The sequence below is a fragment of the Prionailurus bengalensis genome, chromosome D3 (assembly GCF_016509475.1).
Source record: "Prionailurus bengalensis isolate Pbe53 chromosome D3, Fcat_Pben_1.1_paternal_pri, whole genome shotgun sequence".
NCBI lineage: Eukaryota > Metazoa > Chordata > Mammalia > Carnivora > Felidae > Prionailurus > Prionailurus bengalensis.
Genome location: NC_057356.1, coordinates 46,636,593 through 46,663,985, shown reverse-complemented (window position 1 = coordinate 46,663,985; position 27,393 = coordinate 46,636,593). Strand labels below are relative to the sequence as shown.

The following is a 27,393-nucleotide window of genomic DNA, read 5'->3' as shown; positions in this document are numbered from 1 at the left end:
CCGTAAGAATTGCCAAAATGTGACCCAGAGACATGAAGTGAGCAAATGCTATTGTAAAAATTATGCCAATAGACTTACTCAATGCCCGGTGCCACAAACCTTCAATTTGAAGAAGAAAAAAAAAAAAAAAGCCGCAGTATCTGCCAAGTACAATAAAACAAGATACACTGGTATATACATAGTTTATTTGGAGTTCGGTGAAAGTTTAGGTTTTTCTCTTAAGCTTCTATATCCTTTTAAGAAACAACAAGAGTAGTTAGACAATAACCCATTTTATTGTGAGTTTACATCAATAGAGGTTTCAAAGTCTTAGAGCTTAGTTATCTCCAGCTGTCTGATTTGTTATCCTGAGTCACACTTTTGAGACTTTTTAAACAAAGTAACACTTCTCATTTATTTTTCTGGGCTTTGGGTTTTTTTGTTTTTTAGACACAGTGAAGCATACACATGGACAAATCCTACCTGCTGTGTACATAACATCATCGTGGGTAAACTCTGGATTGAGCAGTACGGCAATGTGGAAATCACAAACCACAAGTAAGACGCTTTAGGGGGCTTATGTATCCCTTCAACTGTCATCACCCCGTTCCGGTGGGGGTCTTTGTTTTTTTCAAAAGCTCTAGTAGAGTCTGATGATAATTTAAGAACCAGGCAGTTCGACCCTTGGGTAAATAGAAGCCCATCCATTTAATGATTGCAAGTTTCTGACCAGGGACGACTGGGCGAACTCTGAGCTTTTACAGATGAAATTGTAATTTCATCCTCAGTTCATTTTGCTTATAGTGCTTAGTTTGTATTATTTGCAGAGGAGGTGGTGTGAGGGGAACAGGAAAGTTAAAAAGAGCTGGGTTCAAAGCCTACTTTGTGACCTTAGGCAAGTATCTTACTCAGCTCAGGCTGCTCTAACAGACTGCCACGCAAACCAGCTGGCTTAAACAGTAGAAATTTATTTCTCACAGTTCTGGAGGCTAAGAAGTCCAAGATCAGGATGCTGACAGCTTTGATGTCTGGTGCAGGCTTTCTCCCTGGTTCGCAGGGGCCATCTCCTCGTATCCTGACATAGTGGACACAGCTCATGTCTCGTGTCTTTTAAAAGGGCACTAATTTCATTTGTGAGGACTCCACCCTCATGACTGAATTACCTCCAGAGACCGTCACTTTGGGAGTTAGGGCTTTGACATGTGAATTTGGGGAGACACAGACATTGACTCCATAGCAGCACATCTCTTGTTCTTTATTAACCCTGCTCACCTTTCTTAATGGTGGGTCCAGTACTAATTGAGGATTAGTCGTAACAACCACTGTGTGGAGCCTGACATGTGTTAGAAAATCAGTAAACAGCAACTGCTTTAGAAAGGTCACCTTCCTCATTATTCTCTACTGCTGCTTCTGTGGTAAATGGTCATCTGAGCTTAATATCTTCTTCACAGGACTGGGGACAAATGTGTGTTGAATTTTAAGCCATGCGGCCTTTTTGGTAAGGAATTACATAAAGTCGAAGGCTACATTCAAGATAAAAGGTAAAGTGTCCATTTTAGGTGTTGGGTAGTATAGATGTCATTTGCTAAATAAAACGTCAGTATTAAAATCTGCCATAACCTAGGAAACAAACATTTCAGTGAGTTGAAAATTTTTTCTTCTACAAGGAAAGGTCTGTTTCTTTAAAGAATCTGATTCATAATCATTTTCATGATAAGATTCAGTTACAGCAAAACACGGCTTTAATTGTTGGCTGAATATGAATGTCTCTCGACAGCAAGAAGAGGCTCTGTGCCCTCTATGGGAAGTGGACCGAGTGTTTGTACAGTGTGGACCCCGCCACTTTTGATGCTTACAAAAAAAACGACAAGAAAAATACTGAAGAGAAGAAAAACAGCAAACAGGTGAACATGCTGTAAGGTGGTACCGGAGGAATCCCTGGGCTTTTGAATTTGTACTAATCGTTCTGGAGGCGGCCCGTTATTGGGTCACAGTGTGCTCTTTTTTTTCTGGTTGCTAACACGTGTAATTTTTCTCCTCGGATCTTCTTTGTTTAATTGAGGTAGAGTTGACAGACATCCTTGCATCTTTTGAATGAACAGATAACCTGCCCCAGTAGCAACTGTGCGGCATAAGCTTCATGGAGTACGGCCGTGTGCTACTCTTGTGGCTGTGTGAGGTTATGCGTGAGGCGTTGATTACTCGAATTCACATAGCTTTGGAAAGTGGGAGTTCATCTTGGGACGGATGTTCCTTTCCTTCTTTCTGTTTATGTGCGTTAGAAGTTGAGATCAGGGGCGCCTGGGTGGCTCAGTCGGTCAAGCGTCGACTCTTGGTTTCGGCTCAGGTCATGAGCTCACAGTCTGTGTGTTTGAGCCCTGCGTTGGGCTCTGTGCTGGTTGCACGGCTCCTTGCCCCTCCGTTGCTTGAGTGCACTTGCTCTCTCACTCTGTCAAAAAATAAACATAAAAATTTTTTCTAAGAAGGAAGTTGAGGTCACTTGAATGTTTAAAATTTCCTCCAAAATTATTTCCTACGTTTTCCTGCCTGTTAGCAGTTTTGTTGCTCTCGCTCTTGCATGTGCGCGCGCGCTCTCTCTCTCTCTCTCTCTGTCTCTCTCTCTGTCTCTCTCTCTGTCTCTCTCTCTCTCTCTCTCTCTCTCTCTCTGTCTCTCGTCTAAACCACTGAAGTTAAGACCAGTGCAGTTAAGGGAGTCATTCCCCACTCACCTTTCTTCCTCATGAGACTGTTCATTTCCCACATGGAGGGCCCAAGGAGGCTCTTGTGTTCGGCGCGCTCCTGTTCCTTTCCTTCAGGCAGAGGAGCAGAGGGCTAAAGAAAGAGTGCACGTGTTCCGACAGGAGATATTTGAGGACTGGTTGCTTTCCGGGAGCCGGCAGGGTAGTTAAGAGCACAAGCTCTGGGTAGAAACCCTCCCCAGCACCGAGGAGTGGGTAGAGTCAGGTTTTGTGCCTTCTCCCTGGCCTTCATTTGTGAAACGGGGATACTACTGGTACCTGCTTTGTCAGGTGAGTTGACGACTGCTGGAAAGGGCTCGGAGTAATACCCGCCCATAGTCAAGACCACTAAATACCAAGGTCCCTCTGCTCAGAGCACATGGGCGTGCCAGGGGCCGAGCACCAGCAAGCAGGCAGGCTCCCTGGCTCCCCTCGCGGGAACCTCGTGCTTGTGAAAGTTAAGAAGCCCCAATCCTCCTCAAAAATAAGTGTAGTTTTTAGTGAGTTTCTTTGTAATTGAGTTAACCATGGTCCTGAGGCAGAAGGAGTTTTATTAAAATGTCCCGGCATGCCGCTCTGCTGTGGCTTTGACTCTTCTCTTTCTACCTCCCTGCATCTCCGGGCACTGTTCTGCTCTCCTCCTCACACCCCACGTCCGTCCCGCCTGCCTTTCCTTCCTTCTGGGAGATGTGCTGACGCTTCTCCGCAGCTGTTACAGGACCGAGGGGGCCAGAGAAGGAAATGCTCCAGGACACCGGGAGCCCTGGCGGCCACTCGGGCCAGTACGAAGCCACTTGGCAAAGACACGCACTTGCCAACGTACGTGGCATCCACCCTCCTTTACGGAGTTGGGGCAGAGGACCACGGACATTGGCAGCATCCCAGAAGATGTCCCTCATGTCCCGTGAATCCTGCCAGTCTTTGTAGATCAGTGCCCTTGGAGAGAGAGATTACTCTCACCCACTCGTGCCTTGTCCACTTCCCCTTCCTGTGTGCACGGAGCTGCTGCAGGCCCATGTACCTGAGCACATTCAGGTGCCAGGGCAAGTTTGTCGTCATCGGTGCTGTCGCCTCCCTGCTGCTGTTTTGTAAGCCGTATGTTCGCTGAAGTATCTCGGTGACTGTGTGACACTCAGGGTATTACCTAACCTTCCAAAGGCGTGAAGTCCGTGTACCTACAGAGCTGCGGAGCTCCTGTGTCCTTATAGGTTTATTATGGAAGGATCAGCACCTCGAGAGCTTCTGGCATGGTCTGCCCGTGCGGGATAGCCAGAGGAATCGTTCGTTTCCTCATTAGCCTAACATCTGTTTAAATTCTCTTTTTATTGAATGCTTTTAGGATCCCTACTGGTTTTGTGTCTTTGATCCATTTTAGTTAACTGCCCCAAGAATTTAACCTTTTCTTATTCTCATAATGCTCCAGTAAATATTCCAGCAAGTTACTTTTCTTTAAAAAAAAAAAAAAAAATTAAAAAAGCTTTAGGAAGAATAAGACACTATAGTAAAGAGTGCTGATGAGAGTAGTGCTACCTTAGCGCACATGACACTAACTGGCACAGCACACACAAAGCTCAGGGCCTCCTAGCCCCTGGTCAGCAAGTGTTTGTGGACTCCCTGCACCGCTGGAGAGAGTCCCGGCTCCCCTGTCCCCCCACCCCCCGCACCGCTCACTCTATGCGGGAAACCGTGGTTATTTTACAATTTGTAAGTGTACTGTTGTAAAACGTTTTAATTTTGTCCATCGGTTGGCTCTTCTAGATGAGCACTTCTGAGGAGTCGGACGAGATGCCAATGCCAGATTCTGAAAGTGTGTTTGTGATCCCTGGAAGTGTTCTCCTGTGGCGAATAGCCCCACGGCCTCCAAACTCTGCCCAGGTGAGACGGGGCTGCTTCTGTTCGGTGCCGAGAGCGCACCTTCCAGGCACGTGCAGGGCCAGCCCAGCCAGACCACAGAAGGGTGCGGCCTGTCGCCCCAGTGCTCCTCAGCCGTCCCTCTGCTGGCTTCTGTCTGCCAGTTTCCCTTGTCAGCTGAGACTCTGCGTTCATGCCGTCCGTCCCTTCTGGGGTCTGGCTGGGAAGATGTCGGGGTGGAACTCTTGGGAGCTTCTTTAACGATAACTCAGGAGTAAGACTGGCTCTCGTCAAATACAGGGTGGTACAAATACTTCAGTAGTAAGCCCCCAGATCCAGCGAGTTATGATTTTAATGAAGTAAAAAGAACATCAATGTGGCTTATAGTTCAAGTTGACAGTGATGGAGGATATTCATCGTGTGCAGCCTGCGTGGGGACGTGGGGATCTCTCTGGGACAGACACCCCAGGTGGGGCAGACTTGAGTGAAAATGCTGAAGACAAGTGGTCAAGAAGGCGGGCCATCATTACCGCAGACTCAGGGAGTCACTCTCAAGTCATTCTGTCTTCAGGGGCTTTCGTTGCTGCATGTTAATTTGAACATTTTTGCTGCTTTTCAGATGTATAACTTTACTAGCTTTGCAATGGTTTTGAATGAAGTAGACAAGGAAATGGAGAGCGTGATTCCTAAGACAGACTGCAGGTTACGGCCTGACATCAGAGCCATGGAGAATGGAGAAATAGGTAACGAGTGTCTGGTGGTGAAATGGTGTAGATGGATGTGGGGGAGGGGGTCGTGTGATCAGTAGCATCATTGTGATGGTATGAGCATTTTTAGTCTGAATTCAATATAAATTCAGTAGCTTTCATTTAAAATTTGGAAATCTGAGGTAGACTTTAGTAGCTTAGATTCATTATTTCTGATCCTCCCTAATGGTTTAATATTCTACATATGGCCAGAGGCATGTCTTAAATGTCAGAGGGGAATTTGAGAAAATAATAGCATCATTATCAACTTTAAACTATATTCTAATTATTTCACTGTATGTTTAAAAACCCAAATAATACCTCGTGAGCCTCAAAGAAGAGCGTGGCCTCAGTTAATTACAACATTTTTACCTGATGTTAAATCTGTTCTAAATCAGTGGTTCTCTCAGCATCCCCCCCCCCCCCCCACCTGGAGGTCGTGCGGCAGTGTCCGGAGAGTTTGTCACATCTGGGGAACTGCTGCTGGCATCTAGTGGCTAGAAGCTGGGGATGCTGCCAGAGGTCCTGCAGCTCACAGGACGCCCCACAAGCACCCTGGCAGTGTGATGATGTGTCGGGGACACTAGGGTTCAGAAGCCCTGTTCTAACCACATGCCCTAATGCTGTCCTTGAATGATCAGTGAGACAGGATTTTTGAAAATTGTTTGAATTTCTTATGATAGAATCTGAAGCTCTGTGAGGTCTCACCAAGGATTAAGAAAATTTCACATTGATTAGTTTTTCCACCCAATTTTCCATTGAAGCTTTTGAACATAATTATTTTGGCCTTAAGAATAAGCAGGTTCTTGGGGCGCCTGGGTGGCTCGGTTGGGCATCCGACTTCGGCTCAGGTCATGATCTCACGGTCCGTGGGTTCGAGCCCCGCATCGGGCTCTGTGCTGACAGCTCAGAGCCTGGAGCCTGTTTCAGATTCTGTGCCTCCCTCTTTCTCTGACCCTCCCCTGTTCATGCTCTTTCTCTCTCTCTCTCTCTGTCTCAAAAATAAATAAATGTTAAAAAAAATGTTTTTAAAAAGAATAAGCAGGTTCTTTTTTTTTTTTTATGTTTATTTATATTTGAGAGAGAGACAGAGTGCGAGCGGGGGAAGGACAGAGAGAGAGGGAGACACAGAATCCAAAGCAGGCTCCAGGCTCTGACCTGTCAGCACAGAGCCTGACGTGGGGCTTGAACTCACAGATGGTGAGATCATGGCCTGAGCCGAAGTCGGACACTCAACCGACTGAGCCACCTGGATGCCCCAAGATTAGCAGGTTCTTTTGGTAAATGAAGAAGCTGTTCAGGACTAGACTATAGAAAGAGATGACTGGGCCTTGAGTGACCCCTCTGCCTCTCACTACCTTGGGTGTGTGTGAAAATTTTAACGCAATGTTTGTTTTCTAATAAGACAGAGATCGTGCGAATACATGTAGATGGTGCTTGTCCAAAACGTCACTGTGCTTAGTACTGTGCCCGGCAGGCTCTACCTGGAGAATAACGGTTTTCCATTAATGTTCATACCTTAGATCAAGCTAGTGAAGAAAAAAAACGACTTGAGGAAAAACAAAGAGCAGCCCGCAAAAACAGGTCCAAGTCGGAGGAGGACTGGAAGACGAGGTGCGTGTGGGGCACCCCAGGCTGTTGTGGGGGGCGGGGCACTCAGATGCAGATCTGCTAAGCGAGGCCTGACACAAGCCCTGCCAGTGTTCCCAGGTGTGAGAGAAAAGCGGCAAGACTTGCATGTGTGACACAGGAAAGGGACTATCTGGAAATTAAGGTTACAATATTGCCACACAGTTAACTGGAGGTGAGTCGTTTAAGCCAACCGTCTGCCTTCCTTGTCTGGCCACGTCCTGCCCTTTTCATTATTGTAAGAGGGAAGGTAAAATCTGGAATTAACAGATTTTGGCATGAAAGTAGGTTTGGAGCTATTTTCTTATAGTACACGTGAGTAAACGTACAGGGCCGTTTGCTTATATGTTTATCATGTGTCCAAGATATTTAGACAGTGCCTTTATTCTTCCAGACACAAGGGATTAGACATGTACCAGAAATACAATATGTATAAAGTAACCTTGGATTCCATTCAGAAATAGAAAGTGGCCATAAAATTTCTAAGTTTTGAACTTTTTTTTTTTAAAGAGGAGTTTTCAGAGTCCCTGTGTTGAGTAATGGAATCACTTGGAAACAGGAATAGAATAAAAACATTTTCTACGTATGTATCACATGATAGAAACCATTGTCCCATAACTCAAAGTTATTAAATGAGTTGCAGAGCAAATATGGGAGTACTTTTGCAAGCATTTCAGTAGACATTGGTAGCCCTTTTGCATCTGAGAAATAGATAATTATTAGAACTAGAAATGACCTTAGATTTCATCCAGTCTAAGTGTTTTTGGACGTGGTTAGCATAAAAAGCTTTTTTGCCAATGAATGCATAAAGAATCTCCAAATACAGAATGTGTGGAACCAGAACTGCGGTGGTCAGGTGAGGAGTAGGGGCAGGACCTTGGCCACCCCTCACCTTCTCCCACCCTGTACGTTCCCCAGCTCCCTAAAACTCTGTGGAATACAGTTTGGAAAGTGGCCCAGAAATCCCTTTGTTGTTCAGAGGAAAACAAATGCTGGTGTATTTCATTTAGGGGACTTGCTCACGGCACACCGCTAGTGAGCCGCAGGCCTGTGATTAGAACCCTCCACCTTCATTAATCCTTAAGGAAAAGTTACATTGCTTTCCTGTGATCCCTTTTGAAAAGACTTGACTCATTTTATCATAAGTTCTAGTCTCTTTTTGCAGAAAACCCCACTTTTGTACTATATTTCTCATTATTAACTCCTTTATTTTTCTGGTCGTGTTTTCAGGTGTACAATGTAAGCGAAAAGTCCACTAAGAATTTTTACTGTCAAAGTCGTAGCATTCAGAAAGTAATGAGCTTTAAATAGCTCTGTAGTCGCCTGAAAATAAAACGAGGGGCCGCGTTTGTGGGCTACAATTTGACGCCTTTCTACCACACTGTCTCTTAGCATCAGTAGTACTTATATGAATGTACCTCTTTAAAATGATCCTACCGACCCTTTGTCCAAAGAATATGTGCTTTGAGCTCTTTTTTAGTGGAGGTGGGAAGAGTGCACACTCACGGACTTGACTCTTCTCAGGATTGACGATGTGTCTTGGAAAGGCGTGGTTCAGTTTGACTAGGGTAGGATGGGGCAGAACAGTTTATAAAGGAACATTCTCTGCTGGGTTAGAGCTAACTAGCCTTCAGACTTATCAAACCCGGAAACTTATTAAAATCCGTCTCAAATCCCTCCGCACTAAAAGCTGGCATTCCTGCTAATACTGGTTTCACTCGAAGAGAGGATAGGCTCCCAAATTTTTGGCTGTCAGCTATGGCCCCTGCTTTTGAAAAGGCCTGCTTATAATCGTGACCTATTTTCCTAGAGGAAATCAGTGTGGTACAGGGAGGAGGTAGAGGGACCCGTGAGAGAGGATTTTTAAGAGGAGGGAGGCGGGTGATGAGGCCAAAAAAATTGATGAGGCTGTCTCCCTGATCATCTGAGCATCATGCAGAATTCACATTTTATAGAATGCTATGTTCCTGATTCAGACCTGCAGACTCCAAAATACTAAAAGCATAGAAATCTTACCTTCCTCTTCCCATGTGACCTGTGCCTAAAATGTGTGAGTTTAGGACAAATTAACTGGACTTTGTGGTCTCTGTGTGTGAGCAGAGGTTTCCAGACACAAGTGCTCAAAATTAGAGCTAGCGGTTGAGGGGGAGACTCTAATCCCATGCATTAGACCGTCGACTCTGAGGTGTGCTCATCTCCAGTGTGGCGTTCGGACCCCGTCCAAGAGCAGGCAGGCTCTAAGGGGAGCTTGCAGTCCTGGTCTTCAGAGAACTGGGCTTACCCCATGGCACTGTGGCCTGAGGCTTGGATTAGTTTTTAAATTATTTTTTACTTGATTTGGATTTTCCTGCTTTTCTGAAGTGCTTGACTTTGCTAAGCCTAACTGCAAAAGTGCTTTTACTGCTTGGACTTTTGAGACCAAAAGGTGTGTAACTATATACTTCATACTGTTAGAATTTTGTGACTTTGATCAAATAACAGGTTTTTAAATTATATTTCCAGTCTGCTTAACTTAACCAAATCAGATCTATCTTGATCATTTAAAGTAGACTCAAATTTTCTAAGTAGGAAAAAGTCCCAAAAACTGAATAGAGAATTTAGATATTAATATTCTAGAAAATGTGGTCTAATGCACATTTACTTTGTGGTCCTCCAAGGAATCTGCCTAATCTGAAGCAGTCTTTTCTCTTAGAGTATTTTGTGCTACTGTAGGGATAATAGGGACGTTTGAGACTTACCCAACACATGTAACTTCATTTTGTTAAAAAAAATTTTTTTAATGTGACACAAATTTGTGAACCTTTTGAGCATAGCAAGTACCTGAAGAACGCTGGGGCTATCGGAAACAGTGATGTGATGTTTTTTAAAGGGTAAGAAAATGATTAGGGCATCTCTGTGCAGAACTAGAAAAGACAGATACGGATGTTAACCGCTAGATGCAACCTAAGAATTCGTATTAGCCTGGAGAAAATGGAGACCTAGGAAGGTGATGCTAGTCTCAGCAGATTAGGTGTGGCACAGTAGATTGGAAAGATCATGGTCTTTAAAATCAGACTTCTCTGACATTCCACTTCTGCTTTGAGTTTACGGGGCATCAACTCTGAAGCCAGTAGCTTACCTGTTATTCTGGTATGTTGCCAAAGTTCATAAAAGTTCGTTTCCTTGTCCTAATTCCTTAAACCTTAAAAAAAAAGTCTCCTGGTGGAAGATAATGTGGCTAGAGAGTGAACAATTAGACAAATAGTATTGTTCTTATCCTACCAGACAGAAGATCCTCCTTCTGTTGAGTACTCTTGCTGAATGCTGTGAAAAGACTCACGAACTTTTTGTGTGGTATCATATCTTTTGGACTCCTACTCTCTATAGTATATAGGCGGTCTCTAAAAACAATAGGACTTCTTTAAAAGTCTCTTTGGAAATCCGTAACTCAGGGCGAAGTGGCAGGTACCTTGTGATTTCAGCTTCCCCCATCAATCTTGTGCTTTCTTTTTAAACAGGTGGTTCCATCAAGGTCCTAATCCCTACAATGGAGCACAGGACTGGCTTTACTCGGGCAGCTACTGGGACAGAAACTACTTCAATTTGCCTGACATTTATTAAAATGCACACAAGTCAGGGTGTTTGGCTAATCTATAAATAAGTCTTAAACCTATGTTTTTAAATTTTTTCCTTGGTTTCTACTCATCTTTTAAAAAAAGAAAAAACCTGCTCTGAGATAACTTGCATTTCACTCAACAAAAGTAGGGCATGAGGTGATATTGGTGAGGAAAGTCAGGAAAAATGGGTAATTTTGCTATCCAAACTTACTTCTTTGGAACACTGTTTTAGAGAGGTAAGAGAAACTGTGTGGAGAAAATGCTTTTTATGGTTGCTGTTGCCATATCTACTGAAAGTTTATACCCAACTGTAACTTTAGCTTTATGGAATTATATAGTAGTCCCAAATCAAGTTATTTTCAATATTTTTATGCTGTCATGCTTGAATGTTTTAGATGTGACTTTGAAATGTTTAGAACTCTTCTATACAATGTTAATGTGCTCAAATGTAGAGAAGGTTATGTCATTGTGTAAAGACTACGTTAAAAAGATGGCTTTTCTTCGTACTAATCCTCTCAATTTTACCTCTTCCCACTTCCAAAAAGAAAAACTTGTTCCTGATTTGAAAATTCTAAAAAATTAAACTGGAAAAGGTATTTTAGTGCTCTGAATTTACTTTTACAATTTTCTGTAATCATGGTCCTTAGAATTAAAAGGTGTTTGAATTGAAAATTCATATAAAATCTAGTTCACAAAAATGCCCTAGAAATAGATTCTAATCACCATCATTACATAATGACAAACCTTTATAAATGCTTCAACTTTTGTGGCAAAGGCCACCTGAGACGTGAAGTTGCACTCATGTATTATAAGTACCAAACTATACAATAGGGGGTCTTGTGCATTGCGAGTACGTAAGGCCCCCGTGTACTTAAAATCTGTATGGAGACCTACTATACAGTAGCTTTGCCCCTTTCATTGGGGTACATTAATCTAATGGTATTTATCCACCCAACCCCGGACTGAGATCTTGCTCCAAGGGGCTTTAGGTAGCTGCCAGTAAATTATTTTAATTGCTGTCTTGAAGTTAACAACAAGTGTTACAATGAAATAATCTACCTGATGCTAAATAAAGGCTTTAGAATGTTCCCCAAAAGTGTGGTTTCTTAAACTTTCAAATATACTGATGTTGGCAATTGGTAGGATCCTAAATTATCGAGTGCCCGTGCACAGAGCCCTCGTGGTCCTGCCGTCCGCGGGGCCACAGAGCTAACCAGCACAGACTCAGGAGGCAGTCAGCACTGGGGAGTGTTATCTGGGTCAATACAGTATTACACTGAGGTGCCCCCTGTATTCCCCTGGTGTGCACACCAAACATGGACTTCCCAAGTGGGAATGCCACCTAGGAAATGTGTGAGGAGATGTGTTAATAGAGTGGGAGTTTTTTCTTCTACGGTGTATATACAGAGTTGGAAAAGGCTCTGCAAGTCTGCAAAGATTTATGGCCTTCTGTAATCGGTTGTCCTGAATTACAAAATGAGAACACAAGGCCTTATGCTTGCATGAAGTTTATTGACAAATTACACGGGGTGGCAGACTCCACCTTGAACGTTGACTCAAATGGCGTCACTACTGGCATCTGTTAGGAATGCAAACAGTGAATTGTTTAATCATGAAAATGAACAAAAAGAACGGCAGATCAGAAATACGAGGTCTGCATTCCTGTCATTAAATTCTTATCTACTCATTTACCTGTATTTGCAGCGAAATATCCCAGCATTTCATGCTGAGAAAGCCATTTTGACAATTCTGCTAAAAGTCTACAAAGGGGGTGATGAATAAGGGCACATAGGCCTAAGATTTGATAACCGAGTTGTCTCCTTAAATGCGATGTAGTATTCGAACCTGCCTGTGAAGGAAATGTAGCTTTTGCCCATCAGATGTTCAGCTTGAAATTCCCACAAATTGTTTTAAGGAGCAGAACTCGTGGGGGTGTGGGTTTAACAGTTGCATTATACCTCCTTAACTCGTGTCTCTGCTCCCTCTAGTGACCTCCAGCTCTGGCTTCCTACTGAGCTTTTAACCCCAGTCTCTCTCCTAGGGACACAGGGGCCCTGACTCACAGGGTCCTCTCTTCACAGCTCCAGCGTCCTCTTAGGTGCTGTCCCGGCTCTTCCCAGCCGCTCTCATTTTGGCCTCCTTGGGGTGTCTCAGACTCCTGCTCTTTCAAGCCCTAGGCCTGGTCTGTGGGGTCTCTACAAGGCTGGCTCCTTGCACTCACTCAGTGGCCAGTTTGCATCTGGGCCTGAACCCCTGTCAGCATCTTGTTTGGTTCACCCTACTTCACATGGTGTAATTAACTCTGGTGCTTTCCCCCACTAAGTGGGAAGGTCCCTGGTTTGCCCTGCCTACCCACCTCAGGAAGGAGGGACGAGCACAGGACGTGGCATTAAGTACTGGGTAAAGAATTTAAAGATGATCTGTGAGTGATAAAACTGTCTTATCCACAGTTCATTCCAGTTTGGGCTCTTCAGGGCATTTCCAGACTCCTACTGTGTAAATCTATAAATCTTCACTCTAAGAGGGAACAAACATACTGCTCTACACACAATCTCTTATCTCCCTCCAGTTGTCCCCAGTGCTCATGTCTTGTCTCTGCTCTGACCCACCCCTTAACACACCAGTTGGATTATACAGTTCCTACGGAATGTCTTCTTATAAATCTACCCCTTTTCTAGTATCTTCCAGGGGCTAGATGAAGAACCCATATTCCCAAGGTGATCGAGTGGATTGGTTCATGTATTAGGCACCGAGTCCTCACGGTGCAGTACACACACTGTGCATTTATTAGCAATTGGGGGCAATGAACTTGGAGATAGTAACCTCATCAAATTTGAGTATACACCAACTCCTTGCATATCTCAATGCAATTTTCATAAACACCTCAACCTCCAGATCAGCAAATCAAACACTAGGAGCAAGCCAAGGCCCACACATTATGGTAGGAAAACGCACCTACCAGTTCCCAGTTTCTGCTCTGCGGACATGGGCGGTGGTCACGGTTATCTCTCCAGCAATACCATAACTTCCACAGGGGGTACGTTTGTCACCAGATCCTGAACCTTTTTTGGCTACATCTTCTACTGGGAATGCGACAGAGAGAAAAACTGGGCTTTGTGGCCTGGGGACATCTTGTCCACTTGGCGGAGGACTACCATTCTGGGGGTTTGGGGTATGTTTCTGGAATTTCTGATCTGCAGGAACAGCGATGGGTACTTGGACTGCAGTGTATCTCTTCAAGGCATCTGACTGAGAAACAACAGCATGTCCAGGAAGAGGTTTCCAATCCTGAGCTTCCTGAACATTCGAGCCTACTAAAATAAAAGGTGGGGCACTGGTCTTCTTGCTGTCGTCCAGCATCACGTAAGTTGGAGAAGTAACTTTCGGTGGCTGCTGCAGAAACTGTGGATCCTTAGGATTAGATAAATAGAGGGTTGCTTGGGGGAAAGGCACAGGTGCAGGTGGCGGTGATGGGCGACTTTGTTGATTCATATCAGTTAGACAATAAAGGGTCCACATGTTAGAATATGGTGGTGGTTGTCCTGCTTCGCTTGCTGCTATGGCTATAAAAAAAAAAAAATTTGCAGGCATTAAAGGTTTGGTCTCTGTACCAGGCGCTATGCACAGAAATGTCTTTATAAGTTTACATATAAACAGCTGGAGCAGTAAATATGTGCCATAAAGCATGCTAGAGAGAGGGCTAAATAGTGTTTGGTAATGTGAAAGAGCGGTTCTGTCCAGTTGGAAAACGAGAACAGTGTTGGGACAGCAAGCGGCAGGGGCACTAGAGTCGTGGCTAAAGAAGCAATCTCATGCTAAGTGCCGCTTCCAGGGACAGCCCCATTAGATGTGGCTGTCACAGCATCCTCAGAGAGGACTTTACCAAAACAATCAACTGAAGGGCGTGTGAAGCCACTGAAAAAGTGTTAAGGCAGCTGCAGAGTGACTTTTTCTTTACTAAAGTCTGCATGGGGCATCTTTTGATTACATTATCAGTTATCTCTGGCCCTTCACAGGCACCATCATCTCCCATTAATTTGTCCCCACGTACAATCATCTCATGATCTAGGACTCAGAACCCCAGAGAGCACCCCTTTTAGGCGAGGCTTGAGGTCAAAGGTCCTAGGTGACAGTATGAGGCCTGTTGGTCTCAGAGGGGTTAAGAAAAAAGAGGTCTAGGGGCGCCTGGGTGGCTCAGTCGGTTAAGCATCCAACTTGGGCTCAGGTCATGATCTCACGGTTGGTGAGTTCGAGCCCCACGTAGGGTTCTGGAGCCTAGAGACTATTTCAGATTCTCTGTCTCCCCCTCTCTCTGCCCCTCCCTCACTCACACTCTGTCTCTGTCTCAAACATAAATAAACATTAAAAAAAAAAAAAGGTCTAGGGAGTGCCATCCATCTAACCCCCAGGAATCTATGATGTCAAGTTTGACTTGCCTAGTGAAGACCGTACTGTCGTGGAGAGCTGAGTCGCAGAAGATTGAACGGGGGCGAAACTCCTTCCTGATGGAGTTTGCCCAGAGTGTGCTAAGTTTACCTTGTGAGCCCTGGGCCTTGTATCCCCAGTGTAGCTTTTCTTCTTCCCCAGAAAATAACACTATGCACATGATTAAACTGGTAAGTTTTCAGTAGCTTCAGATACTGTCAATTGATCCTTCTGCAAAGCCAATTAAAAACATGGACAAGCCCAGTCTTCCATTTGAAATATCCTCGTAGTGCTTTAGAAAGGGCGAGGCCCTGAAAACAGTCACTCGGGATGCCAGTGCTGCATAAGCCACAAGTGTAGTGCCCGTCCTGCATGCCAGCTCCCAACACTGCCCTCTGCCTTCTCAGCTGTGCAGGACCCTGTCACACTGCCAGACAGAATTTGATCCCCGAACACCTGCTTTGGTAACACTTGACCATTCTGTCTCTGGGAAGAGCCGCAGCTGAGAGTGTTTCTGCAAAAGGAATGGGGGAGGTTGGCTCCTGTATGACCCATCCGTCCCTAAAAGGGAAAAGACAGGAGGCCGGGGGCGGGGCGGACCAAACGCCACAGTTAGATGGAGAGAGAGGTCAAATCGTGTCTGTGTCACGGGAAAGCCCCCGAAAGATCCAGCAGCCCCGAAAGCAGCAGGGTGTTAGCACCCGTCAAGGGAGCTGGCAGGAGACCAGTCGTTTCGGCAGTGCCAGTGCCCGGTGGTCCTCCGTGCTCTCCCGTGTGACAGAACTTGGGCCTGACCTGTCCTCGCCATCCAGGCGTGAAGCCCCCCCGTTGGGCCAGTAGGCCGGGGCCAGGCCAGCTCCCCACACCCGTTTGCAGAGCTCTCCTGCCGCAGCGCGAAAGCAAGGGCAACACACCACCATTTCCCTGACGCGCCACAGGCCGCAGCCTCCGGAAGGCGTTGTGCGGTTGGAGTTTACGTTCACAAGCGAGGAATTGCAAACCAACACCACCGCGGCCACCTCACGTATCTTGGGCCTGACAGTTGGCTCTTAGGGTTCTTCACTACCTGTGCCGTGTCCAAAAGTGCCAGGTGGAGCAAACTCTGAGGCCAAGCTTTGGTGATGTCACTTTAAAATCACTCATCTTGTAAGAGTAAAATCTCAAGTTCAACAAAGCCTTTACGTAGGTTTGCCGTTTTAAGAACTATTTAAAAGTCTTTCAACCCATCTGTAGGGAGCCTACCTAGGGGTTACCTGAAATCTAGATGGCACCTGAAATGTAATCTTTAATTTTGTCAGCATCTAATTTTCTTACCTGGCTCCATCAAACCTTGTTCGGGTGCTGCTTCCCACTCTGGTTCGATTTCTGGCTCAGTAAGACCTTCTGGAACAGGAATGGGGGGACCACCAGATGACCTTACAGATGCACCCAAGCTCCCTGCTTTGGCAGCTTCCCCAGAGAGCGCAAGTGTGGCCTCCATCTCCTGGGTGGCAGAGTTTTCCCCGGATTCCTCCTGCCCAGGATTGCCAGGGACTAGAGCAGTAAACTGCATTTCAAGGTGCAAAGATTTTTCAGAGCCTACTGCATTGGTAGAGCCCTCTGCATCCTGGAGTTGTGCAGGCGGACCTTGCAGGGAGGTGTTGGAGTACAGAACTGCTTCTGCCTCCATTTGCACCGAGGAATATTCTGCGTCTTCCTCCGACTGTGCACGTTTTCCAGAACCTACGGCTTTGCCTGAGCCCCTCATGAGTGCTACAGGAATGGGACCAGAGGGTGATGACTGATGATTTTCTTTAAGAGTAGCAACGTCATCATTGAAAGGGATAACTATGTGCTCTGGTATTTGCTCGACATAAGTGACTCCTTCAGTCACAGGCTCATGGTTATAGATAGAGGATATATGAACGAATGATGTGACCTCAATATCAGCCTGCAAAGGGACCTCAGGAGCTTGATGGTAAGCAGGAGGGTCTTGTTCATCCTGCAAGGGGAATGAGGAAGCCGTTGATGGCTCAGCGTCATCGTCTTTAGATTCAGAACCCAAATCTACACGGACAGATGTTTGGCTCAGAACCTGCAGGGCCACCACCTCTGCAGAATACACAGCAGGAGTGGCCGCCGCGGCATCTTCGGCAGCCTCTGAGCTGAGCACCTCCTTGGAAAACACAGGCAAACTTGTTGCCACATCCACCATTAACACGTCAGACTGATCAGAATGAATAGATGCAACGTTACCTAACGTCTGAGCAGCAAACTGAGCTGGGTCGGCTGGGACATAAGCAAACTCTGGGGAGCCAGCTGCCGGAGACGGTGACGACGGTGGGCTCATAGCCTTAGAGGTAGTTGGCTTTGAACTGGAGCCTCGAGCGCCTTCGGACGTCTCCTCGGGCTCTGGGAGCAGCTCAGCATGAACTGATGGGAACTGAGTGGTTTTGCTGATGAATAGTGGTCCAGCTATATTGTCCTCCTCTGTGTCTGTAGATTTTTCCATCCGTGTACGTTCGTGGGAAACTATGGATGTTCCTACCGGTTCTTTTACACATTCTGGTTTCTTCTCTCGTGTCGTTCCTTCTGACCATCTCTCTACTAACAAACAGCCAGATGGGTTAATAAGCGTGTGTCCCCCTCCACCTGCCACCAAATTTTAAAGCAGTAACATGTAGAACAGATGGCAGTACATACACGAGTACAAAAGAGTTTGCTTTATTTCCCAACATCAGTGATTTCGTGTGGGTAATGAAACTTCCCTGTCCTGATCCACTCAAAAGATCCCTCAGTTCATCTCCTCAGAACTAAGTGACCCTGAGTAGCACGGTGACAAAACGCATAATCAGATACCACTTCAGCTGGTCAGCGTCAGGGAAAAGACCATAACTGCCTAGAATTGAGTTGAAAACCTCCATGGAAAAAGCTTCTGATCTAAACTACTACACAAAACCAGAGGGCAGAGGGCAAGACTTCAACCCGAGCAGTAAGTGACCTCATCTTCAGCTGATGGAATAGCTTATTAATGAAACAAATGCTGTCATGTTAATAAAGGCATTCCTCAATTTAAGAAAATGCATATATAAAATTTAACGATGAATCGGAAAACTTGACTACAGGACACTTCTATGTTAGGAAGCCCCGTCTAGTCTAGCCTAAAAATGGTAGTGATCTTGCTGGCAAGATGTGATAATGCAGGCCAAGCCGTACTGACCCAGACAAGAGGGGCCGAGAGAGAACTCTGGACCCATGTGTACGTGTGGACTCGGTGAGTCCTCGGGCAGGAAGAAGTTCCCATGGCTGGGGATGGCGAGAGGGCTGGCGACGTGCAGAAACTCCTAGGACTGGAAAACTGCTGTGAGCCCCTTTCCTCATCTCCGCATCTGCCTGCCCCCCCGGCCCTTCCTTGTCGCACGCGGTCACATCTGCTTGCCGCACTGAGGATTCTCTCTTGGGGAAATGTTTCCCTAATACCAGAATGCTATCTGCAGGAAAAGCACAAAGTGTGTTTCAGTTTTGTTGTTACTCCTCCCACAAGATTTATTATTCCTTGGCTTTGACCTTCCTGGAGTCTCAACTGCATGGCCAGAGTTTCACAAGTCTCTTCACCTCGGCTGGGCCCAACCTCCCCCACACCAACAGCACACTACTTCTCAAACCCCCCCACTCAGCTGCCTGTCTCCCCCCAGCTCTTCCCGGCTAAGCCCCAAGCCGTACTCCACAGGCAAGCGGCTCGGGGTTGGCCAGCAACCCCAATGAAAAGGGCTTTGCGTTTTTTTATGGGGGTGGGGGGGTGGGATTCTTCTCTGCAAACACTCCCTCAGATACTTTGTTGCTTGAATCCTAGCCATATTAGTAGCCCCTAACTCTGCTTCTGCATTTCCTCTTCCCAGGGACACTTCCGCTCTCTCTGCTTGGCCTCGCTTTCCCTGTGCAAGAGTTTGAAAAATGCTGCGAGGGTGAATGAGGGGCTCACTTTCTGTGAATCTCTTCTCCCAAGTATCCAGGCACTGGACTTTGTTTTGTACAATTTCTTCAGCATTATGGCTGTTGATAGGCTAGGTGTGATACCAGCCCCTCCATCAGAGCTGAAAGTGAACTCTCTCCTTCCCCCACTGAATCTCACCTAGCACAACATCTGGCAGTGGGTAGGAATGTACATATTTGTTAAATGAAATAATGAATTGGGCTTTAAGGATATGTAGCACTTGAAAGGTGGAAAGGAACTCCTGGAGAGGGGAGCAGCATAAAGCAAAACTCAGAAGACAACAAACTGTCTTGTACTTAATGGGAGCGAGGATTGCAAAGGCAGGATAGATGCAGATTGCAGGAAGCTGCGTTTGCATTCAGGGGCCTGTAAAGGGATGAAAATTCACACACTATGACAGACTTGTCACAAAGCATTACTTTCTCTGCATTAAAATGCTCATTTCTACATGGCAAAATTTAGTTGATCTAGGTTTAAAGTATTTATCCCTTCTAGTTTAAAAGTCTCCTTTGGTTAATTGGTTAATTATTCACCCTTTTGGGGTATCACTCTTTTATCGAAGGTTCTCCCGCTTCTAAAGAGGGAATGTGAATGTGAGAGTTAGCTCTGGTTCTGACCCATGTAGCCCTTTCCTGCCACCTGTCTGTGACCTCTGGTGGAGGCACAGCACCTATTGCCTGTGCTCTGGGCGTTGTCTCTGACTTTGCTGTATTTCCTGAAGTATTTCCACCCTGTGAAAAATGTGGCCTGTTACTTCACTCAAGGACTGGGAGAGCCCTTCCTGATTTGTTCCTCTTTAGCCTCTGAGGCCTAGCTGCCAATTTTGATTCAGTCCCAGCTGGCAGGTTGAGTAACTGCACTTTTCTCAGCCCGACGCCCTGCGATTTCAGCACTCTGGGACAATCGAAACACATCTGCACCAACTAAAAGCCACATGCAGATCCTGGGGCATCAGAAATCTTATCTCAGGCCCATCTGAGAAAGATTCTCCATTATTTCTAATCTACTGCTTCAAATAGAATTTTTTATTCAACAAATACTTACTGAATGTCTGATCACAATTACAATTATGGTGGAGGTGCTGAATGTAGCATAGGTTATGTTAAACGGTGCTAATGACACTGCTTCTCTGAGAGGCACCCAGGAAAACAAAGAGCAAGCGTTTTGTTCACGTTTTAGGGAATTCCAATCAGAGATTTTACCTTCCTTATAACTGCTCTGGATCTCAGCTGGCAATTGTTATGCACGCCCTAGTACCACAGCCCCATTGCCAGGAAGGACTTCTCATTTCCCCTCCCTTTGCAGCAGGAGATGAGCTTATATCCTAACTTTACCCACCCACCCCCCTCCTCCCTGGCATATATAAAATAAAACCTTGTAAGGTGCCTGGGTGGCTCAGTCGGTTAAGCAACCAATTTCGACTCAGGTCAAGCTCTCACCGTCCATGGGTTCAAGCCCTGCATCCTCTCTGTGCTGACAGCTCAGAGCCTGGAGCCCCCTTCCATTTCTGTGTCTCCTTCTCCCTCTGCCTCTCCCGCCCTCTCTCTCTCTTTCTCTCTCTCTCAAAAACAAAATTTTTTAAAAAATTTTAAATATAAACTTGACTCTACCAGAATCTTTGGCTTGTAAATTAAAATTCCACTCTGGAAAGTCCAAGATCTTCTCTCAACAAAAACAGGTTCCTGCAAAACTCCTAAGTGTTAGCTTTCTTGCTATGAACTTGGGAGACTCAGTACGGAGTAACGACTTCCTTGCTCTAGCTATTTTCGCCTTTTCTCCTAAAGTAAGTGAATACGTCAATGCGTAGACATGAACGGAGTGAACAGGAACAATCAGAGGCTATCTGAAATCATGTATAGTAGAGTTTAATATTTTTGCAAAAGTATCCCTACAACACCAAAGAGTTTGGATTTTGTGAACAATAGGGAGCTATCAAGGCTCCTGACTAGCAGAGCGATACATTTCTCAAAGATGTTCTCCCTTCATGTACTGACTCTTGGGTCCTGCTGTCCCTGACCTCCTTGTCCTAATTTTCTGGTTTGCCATATCTGCTTCCTCTCTCAATCCTAATTAGCTCTGTTTCTGCCCCTAGTCTGACCCCAACTCTTGACTATATCATTGGCTCAATGATTTGTTTGCCGTCTTTAGTATGGACTATTTCCCCAACTGATTCATGTTAACACAGTGTAAAAGCATAAAAGACCCAAGCCCCCTTCCCTACATCACCACCACAGAATCATTTGAACCCTTTTCAACTTAATGTAATTCTTACCTTGGTACAAATTTTACCACCCTGTCTAGACAAATACAAGACTTGGAGAGATAAAAAGATCATTTTGGCACATCACCCATCCCTGCTTAGGGCATCAGTGTAGCTTGATTTCCTTACTTGAAAAAAAAAAAAATGCCCAGAAAGTGCAGAGTAAGCACCAGGGCTTCACAAAATTTAGTATAGGCTGTCCTGAAATTGATACATTTCTCATTTACTTAATGAGAGAGAATAGCTACAAGTATATGTAACCAACCATGAAAATAATGCATGAGAATAGGATTTGGTACAAGAATTAAACTAAAAATTGGGGCACCCAGGTGGCACACTTGGTTAAGCTTCCAATGCTTGACTTCAGCTCAGGTCATGATCTCACCGTTTCGTGAGTTCGAGCCCCACATCGGGCTCTGTGCTGACAGCGTGGAGCCTCTTTGGGATTCTCTCTCCCTCTCTCTCTCTGCCCCTCCCCTGCTCAAGCTCTGTCTCTGTCAAAAACAAACTTAAAAAAGGTTTTAAAACTAAGAATTAAACTAAAAACTTCATAAATGTTTGCTATGATTAAGTAGCTCAAGACAACATGTAATGATACACATAACTGCTGTGGTGCTGCATAGAAATTGAACCCAAAGATCAACAACAGTGCATGACGGTAATTACTGTTCTATGGCCAAGCCAAGAATGTCCAAGATGACTACGAAAAGCTAACAGGTTAACTCAGGGTGGGCTAGGCCTCCTTGGTTCTTCAGAAGAGTTTGTTATTTCCTGCCTTTGTCGGAAGCAGGACAAGGCTGATACTAGAAACCGGACTGAATGAAGCTTAGGGGGATGTAAGGTGATAGTGGTGTTGAGATTACATTTACCGCTCTGAACGGGAAAGTGCTTCCCACCCTCCTCACTGAGTGCTGAAAAAATGACAACTAGCACAATCTGGCTTCAGGGTCTGCACAACATGATGGAGGAAGAAGTGAAAGAGGAGGAGATACTGTGGGGAAAGGGAGCTGAAATTCCTCTCCCTTCACTCTTTTAGGTGAAGAATTTCAAGTTTTTCCAGAGGGATCCTAGAATGCTATTTACTGTAGAAAGAGCATGAGTTATGCTTCTAGGAAGATCTCAGTTTAGATCCCAACTCTACCAATTACTTAATATTTAGAAGCTTACAAGTTATGTAATCACACCCAAGCATCAGATTTCTCACGTAAAATTGCAATGATGTTACCTACTTATAAAGGTGTCTTAATTGACAAAATATATTGTAAGTACCTAGGACAAAACAGGTACAGGTACCTCATTTTATCGCACTTTATTTTACTTTGCAAGTATTGCATTTTTTTACAAACTGAAGGTTTGTGGCAACCCTGTTAAGCAAGGCCACTGACTGGCTGTTCCCCCCATCTTTCTCCCTCTGCTGGGACCTCCCCATTCCCTGAGACACAACAATATTGAAATTAGGCCGACCGATAACCCTACAATGGCCTCTAAGTGCTCAAGTGAAAGAAAGAGTCTCATGTCTCTTACTTTAAATCAAAAGCTAGAAAATGATTAAGCTTAGTGAGGAAGGCATGGTGAAAGCTGAGATAGGCTGAACTCTTATGCCAACCAGTTAGCCAAGTTGTGAATGCAAAGAAAAGTTCTTAAATGAAATTGAAAGTGCTAAACCAGTGAACACATGAATGATAAGAAAGCGAAACAGCCTTATTGCTGATAGGGAGAATGTTTTAGTGTTTTGGATAGAAGCTCCAACCAGCCACAACATTCCCTTAGACCAAAAGCCTAATCCAGAGCAAGGTCCTAACTCTCGTCAATTCTGTCAAGTCTGAGAGAGGAGGAAGCTGCAGAAGAAACGTCTGAAGCGAGCAGAGGTGGTTCATGAGGTTTAAGGAAAAACACCGTCTCCATAACATCAACGTGCAAGGGGAAGCAGCAAGTGCTGATGTAGAAGCCGCCGCAATTATCCAGGAGATCTAGCTAGATCATTACTGAGGGTGGCTACACTAAACAACAGATTTTCAATGTAGGTGAGACATTCTTACATTAGAAGATGCTGTCTAGGACTTTCATAGCTAGAGAGAAGTCAATGCCTGCCTTCAAAGCTCCGAAGGACAATCTGACTGTCTTGTTAGGGGCTACTGCAGCTGGTGACTTTGAGTTGAAGCCAATGCTCTTTTCCCATTCTGAAAATCCTGGGGGTCTTAAGAATTATGCTAAATCTACTCTGCATGGGCTCTATAAATGGGACAACAAAGCCTGGTAACAGCATGTCCATTTACACGATGGCTTACTGAATATTTTATTTACTTACTTTTATTAATTTTTTTTAATGTTTATTTTTGAGAGAGACAGACAGAACATGAGCAGGGGAGGGGCAGAGAGAGAGAGAGGGAGACACAGAAGCTGAAGCAGGCTCCAGATTCTGAGCTGTCAGCACAGAGCCCAACATGAAGCCCGAACTCATGGACTGCGAAATCATGATCTGAGCCAAAGTCAGATGCTTAACTGACTGAGCCACCCGGGCGCCCCGGTTAACTGAATAAACTGAGGGTTTAGAGTTTAAACCCCCTAAACTCTGGGTTGAGACCTGCCACTTAGAGAAAAAAATTCCTTTCAAAATATTACTGCTCAGGGACAATGTACCTGGTCATCCAAGAGCTCTGATGGAGACGTACAATGAGGTGAATGTGGTTTTCATACCTGCTAATACACCGATACTGCAGTCCATGAATCAAGAAATAATTTCAACTTTCAAATCTCATTATTTAAGAAATACATTTTTTAAGGCTCTAGTTGCAAAAGATAATGATTCCTCTGATGGATCTGGACAAAGTCAGTTGAAAACCTTTGGAAAGGAGTCACCATTCTAGATGCCATTAAGAATATTTGTGACTCATGGGAAGAGGTCAAAATATCAACATTAATAGGCATCTAGAAGAAGTTAATTCCAAAGTCATGGATGATTTTGAGGGGTTCATGACTTCACTGGGGGAAGTCACTGCAGATGGGGTGAAAACAGCAAGATAGCCAGAATTAGGAGTGGAGCCAGAAGAAGTGACTGAATTGCTGCAGTCTAGGATAAAACTTGAACAGAGGAAGAGTTGCTCCTTATGGATGAGCAAAGAAAGTGGTTTCTTGAGATGGTCTACAATCCTGGTGAAGACTGTTGAAAGAATTTAGAATATTCCATAAACTTAGTTGCTCAAGTAGCAGCAGGGTTTGAGAAGACTGACTGGGGTTCGAAAGAAGTTCTACTGTGGGTAAAATGCTATCAAATAGCATCACATGCCATAGAGAAATCATTTGTGAAGAGTCAATCGATGTGGCAAACTTTATTGTTGTCTTATTTTAAGAAATTGCTACAGATACCCCAACTTTCAGGGACCACCACCCTGATCAGTCAGCAGCCATCAACATCAAGAGCAACCATCAAGCTCTCTGGAAGCTCAGATGGTAGTTACCTTTTAATTCATTTTATTTTATTTTTTTAGCAGTAAAGTTTTTTAAATTAAGGTATGTACACTTTTTTTAGACATAATACTATTGCACACTTAATAGACTACAGTATAGTATAAAACGTAATTTTTATATGCACTGGGAAATGAAAAAAGTTCATTTGACTGGCTTTTTTTGCAGTATTTGCTTTATTGTGGTGGTCTGGAACTAAACCCACAATATCTCCAAGGCAAGCCTGTACTCAATGATTCCATTCCTTTTTCCTTTCTTTTCCTACCATATACTAAGTGGTAGAACTTAAAAGACAACTCTTTTGCTTTAAAATACAGCTGAGTTTCTAAAATCCCCCCAATTAATGATTCATCTCTATTAACAAAGAAACTCCTGAGAAGACTGAAAAATTGCGGCACTTTTCATGGATTCATGTGGTAGTGAGATCTATTTAATCAAATTGCAAAAAAAAAACCAAAAAAACAAAAAAAAAACAGGAAGGGAGTCCAAGAAAGTTTCACAGCATGAACTGCTTTGGAAATAGGCATATATGGGTGAAATGCCACAGTGGAGGCCTGGACAGTCAGGGACTATCCCATAGGTCCTAGGCTCTGGAAAATGAGGAAATGATGAGACACAACAGAGAAGTGAGAAAAGTTTGCTTCGTATCTGGTACTTTTCCTCCCCACCTCTTCCATCACCTGAGTTTGTATGAATTTTTAAAGGCACTGGGAGATGGGTGAACCCTGTTTGTCCTATAAAGAAGCTACCAAAAATGGGCCTCCTTCCAAGAAAAATCCAGGATGAAGTGTTCAAATAAAAGGGTATGCGCAAGGATGTACTGTAGACAAAAACCAATGTCTTTCACAGTCACATCTGATAGTTGGGAGGTGAGTGGGACCAATGCATTAGGGATGGGAGTTAGCCTTTGCCCCACATCAGCAAGCGCTAATACCTTCTACTGCCTTTAGGTTGACCTAGCCTCATGCTGAAGAGACTGAAAGACCAAAGTAAGGGTCAGTTCACATGGTCCTCAAAGAATGGTCCACTTTTCCATATTGCACATCGCTGAAATCTTGGGAGAGCCACAATCCTTGGGACCAAGAGAGCATGTAGGGTACTATAGGTGCCACCATATACAACAGCGGGATCCACAGAAGGGAAGTCTGTCTAAAGGAGAAGGTGCCACTTGTTCTACCTACATTTTTATTGTAGAGAACCCAACAACCATGCAGCCAAATGTACTTGGCACTCCCACAGGAATTGCGTTTGGGGAATTAAGCCAGTTAGAAGATAGGAGGATGTCATTCAGGGGAGGAAATGCCCTACCAAATGGAAACTGCCTCTATATCCCTAGATAGTCCCTCTTTAGCCCAGAGTGATGCTTTCCTGGATACACACAGACTCATGCAGTCTCTACGATAGGACCCAAGTTAATGGACACTGTTTTCCATTAATAAACCAGTTGATACAACAATAAAAGGCAGACAAATGAGCCAAACTGCTATTAGTTAACAATGAAATCAATATATTTTCTGGTCATATCTTCATGTTACCTTCCCATCTCCCCAGTAAACTAGAATAAGCAATGTTCATTTCTACCCTACTGCCAAAGAGCAGTCTAGGTCTATAGCCATTCAGTCTGTTAATTAAAGTAATGCACATTAATTTAGTCCACTTGTTAAGCTGAATGGTGGGTAAGTTCTTCAGTAAACAAATTAGTCTCAAAAGCTACCAGTTAGAAGAGCCTGGGTGGCTCAGACAATTGGGCATCTGACTTCAGCTCAGGTTATGATCTCATGGTTCAGGAGTTCGAGCCCCACGTCGGGATCTGTGCAGACAACTCAGAGCCTAGAGCCCACTTCGGATTCTGTGTCCCCCCACCCCCCCTCTGCCCCTTTCTGCTTGCACTCTCTCTCTCAAAAATAAGAAACATTAAAAAAAAAAAATTTTTTTTTAGAGCTACCAGTTAGTTACCTCCCACCATAAAGATTCACCGACTTTATCACCACTCTCAAACATAGTAAGCCTGCACAATCCCAATCCTCTCAAACATAGCTCCTGGTATAGACAGCACGAGTACAAAGAGAAAGCTTCACAGGGAAGGGGAGAGTTGTCGGGGTTCTTGCACTTGTCTGTATGTCCTGCTGGTAGTAAGCAAATCCCAGACCTGTGTCTCATGGTAAGCTGGGAATGTCCTCAGGACCCTGCAGGGAAGAAGCCAGGCTAGATAGTAAAATATTCCTGAACCACAGCAATGGACTCTCCTGCCCCTTCAAATGCTGGCTCTTGCTAGCCTTAATCTCATTTTCTGTTTTGGGTCTTTCGCCATAGACCCAAATCCCTCATGATTTTTACATTTTCCTAGATCCTACTCCTGACTTCTCCCTATCTTGACTATGTTATCTATTGGCATCACCAAACTGGTAGAGTGTAAAAGTGGCTTAAACTCACTGATCCTACCTTTTCTTTCTCCACAGTCATTCCAAAATGTTGGCCAGCTAAAGCAGCAAAAATACTTCGTTATTTCTCTCCCTGCCCGGGAGTCTCCCATTTTCTCCACAAAATTTTGCCAAAAGCTTCTTCTTACCATTCTTTTAGATATGCATGCCTGTCCTTGGGATCACCCTTTTGCTTTTGGTGAGCCACCCAAATTGTCACCATGTAACTATGCTTTTCTCTTACTCCCCATCTGACTTTTCTCGGTGCTCCTCTGTCAATGCAGTTTCATGCGGTCACGTCCACCTAGACA

The 27,393-nt window shown here is 44.7% G+C and overlaps 2 protein-coding genes across 16 annotated transcripts in view; one reads left to right on the top strand and one right to left on the bottom strand.

Annotated features, from left to right (window-relative positions):
- OSBPL1A (oxysterol binding protein like 1A) overlaps positions 1-11,627 on the top strand; it is a 245,412-nt gene extending 233,785 nt beyond the window's left edge. For all 6 annotated transcript variants that reach the window (XM_043558465.1, XM_043558466.1, XM_043558469.1 and 3 more), the window contains 7 exons: positions 430-537; positions 1,431-1,520; positions 1,757-1,883; positions 4,476-4,592; positions 5,188-5,311; positions 6,838-6,928; positions 10,441-11,627. In XM_043558465.1, the coding sequence (XP_043414400.1) occupies positions 430-537; positions 1,431-1,520; positions 1,757-1,883; positions 4,476-4,592; positions 5,188-5,311; positions 6,838-6,928; positions 10,441-10,543 (760 nt within the window). In that variant the 3' untranslated portion in view covers positions 10,544-11,627. The remainder of the gene's footprint in view (positions 1-429; positions 538-1,430; positions 1,521-1,756; positions 1,884-4,475; positions 4,593-5,187; positions 5,312-6,837; positions 6,929-10,440) is intronic.
- Positions 11,628-12,031: 404 nt separating this feature from the next.
- Positions 12,032-27,393, bottom strand: part of CABYR (calcium binding tyrosine phosphorylation regulated) — a 19,661-nt gene continuing 4,299 nt past the window's right edge. For 5 of the 10 annotated variants that reach the window (XM_043558477.1, XM_043558476.1, XM_043558474.1 and 2 more), the window contains exons 4-7: positions 17,200-17,550; positions 16,279-16,347; positions 13,499-14,102; positions 12,185-12,388 (exon numbers count right to left, since the gene is read on the bottom strand). In XM_043558477.1, the coding sequence (XP_043414412.1) occupies positions 12,361-12,388; positions 13,499-14,102; positions 16,279-16,347; positions 17,200-17,550 (1,052 nt within the window). In that variant the 3' untranslated portion in view covers positions 12,185-12,360. Of the gene's footprint in view, positions 12,119-12,184; positions 12,389-13,494; positions 14,103-16,278; positions 16,348-17,199; positions 17,551-27,393 lie in introns of those variants that run through there. The other 5 variants (XM_043558479.1, XM_043558480.1, XM_043558473.1 and 2 more) reach the window with 5 other exon arrangements.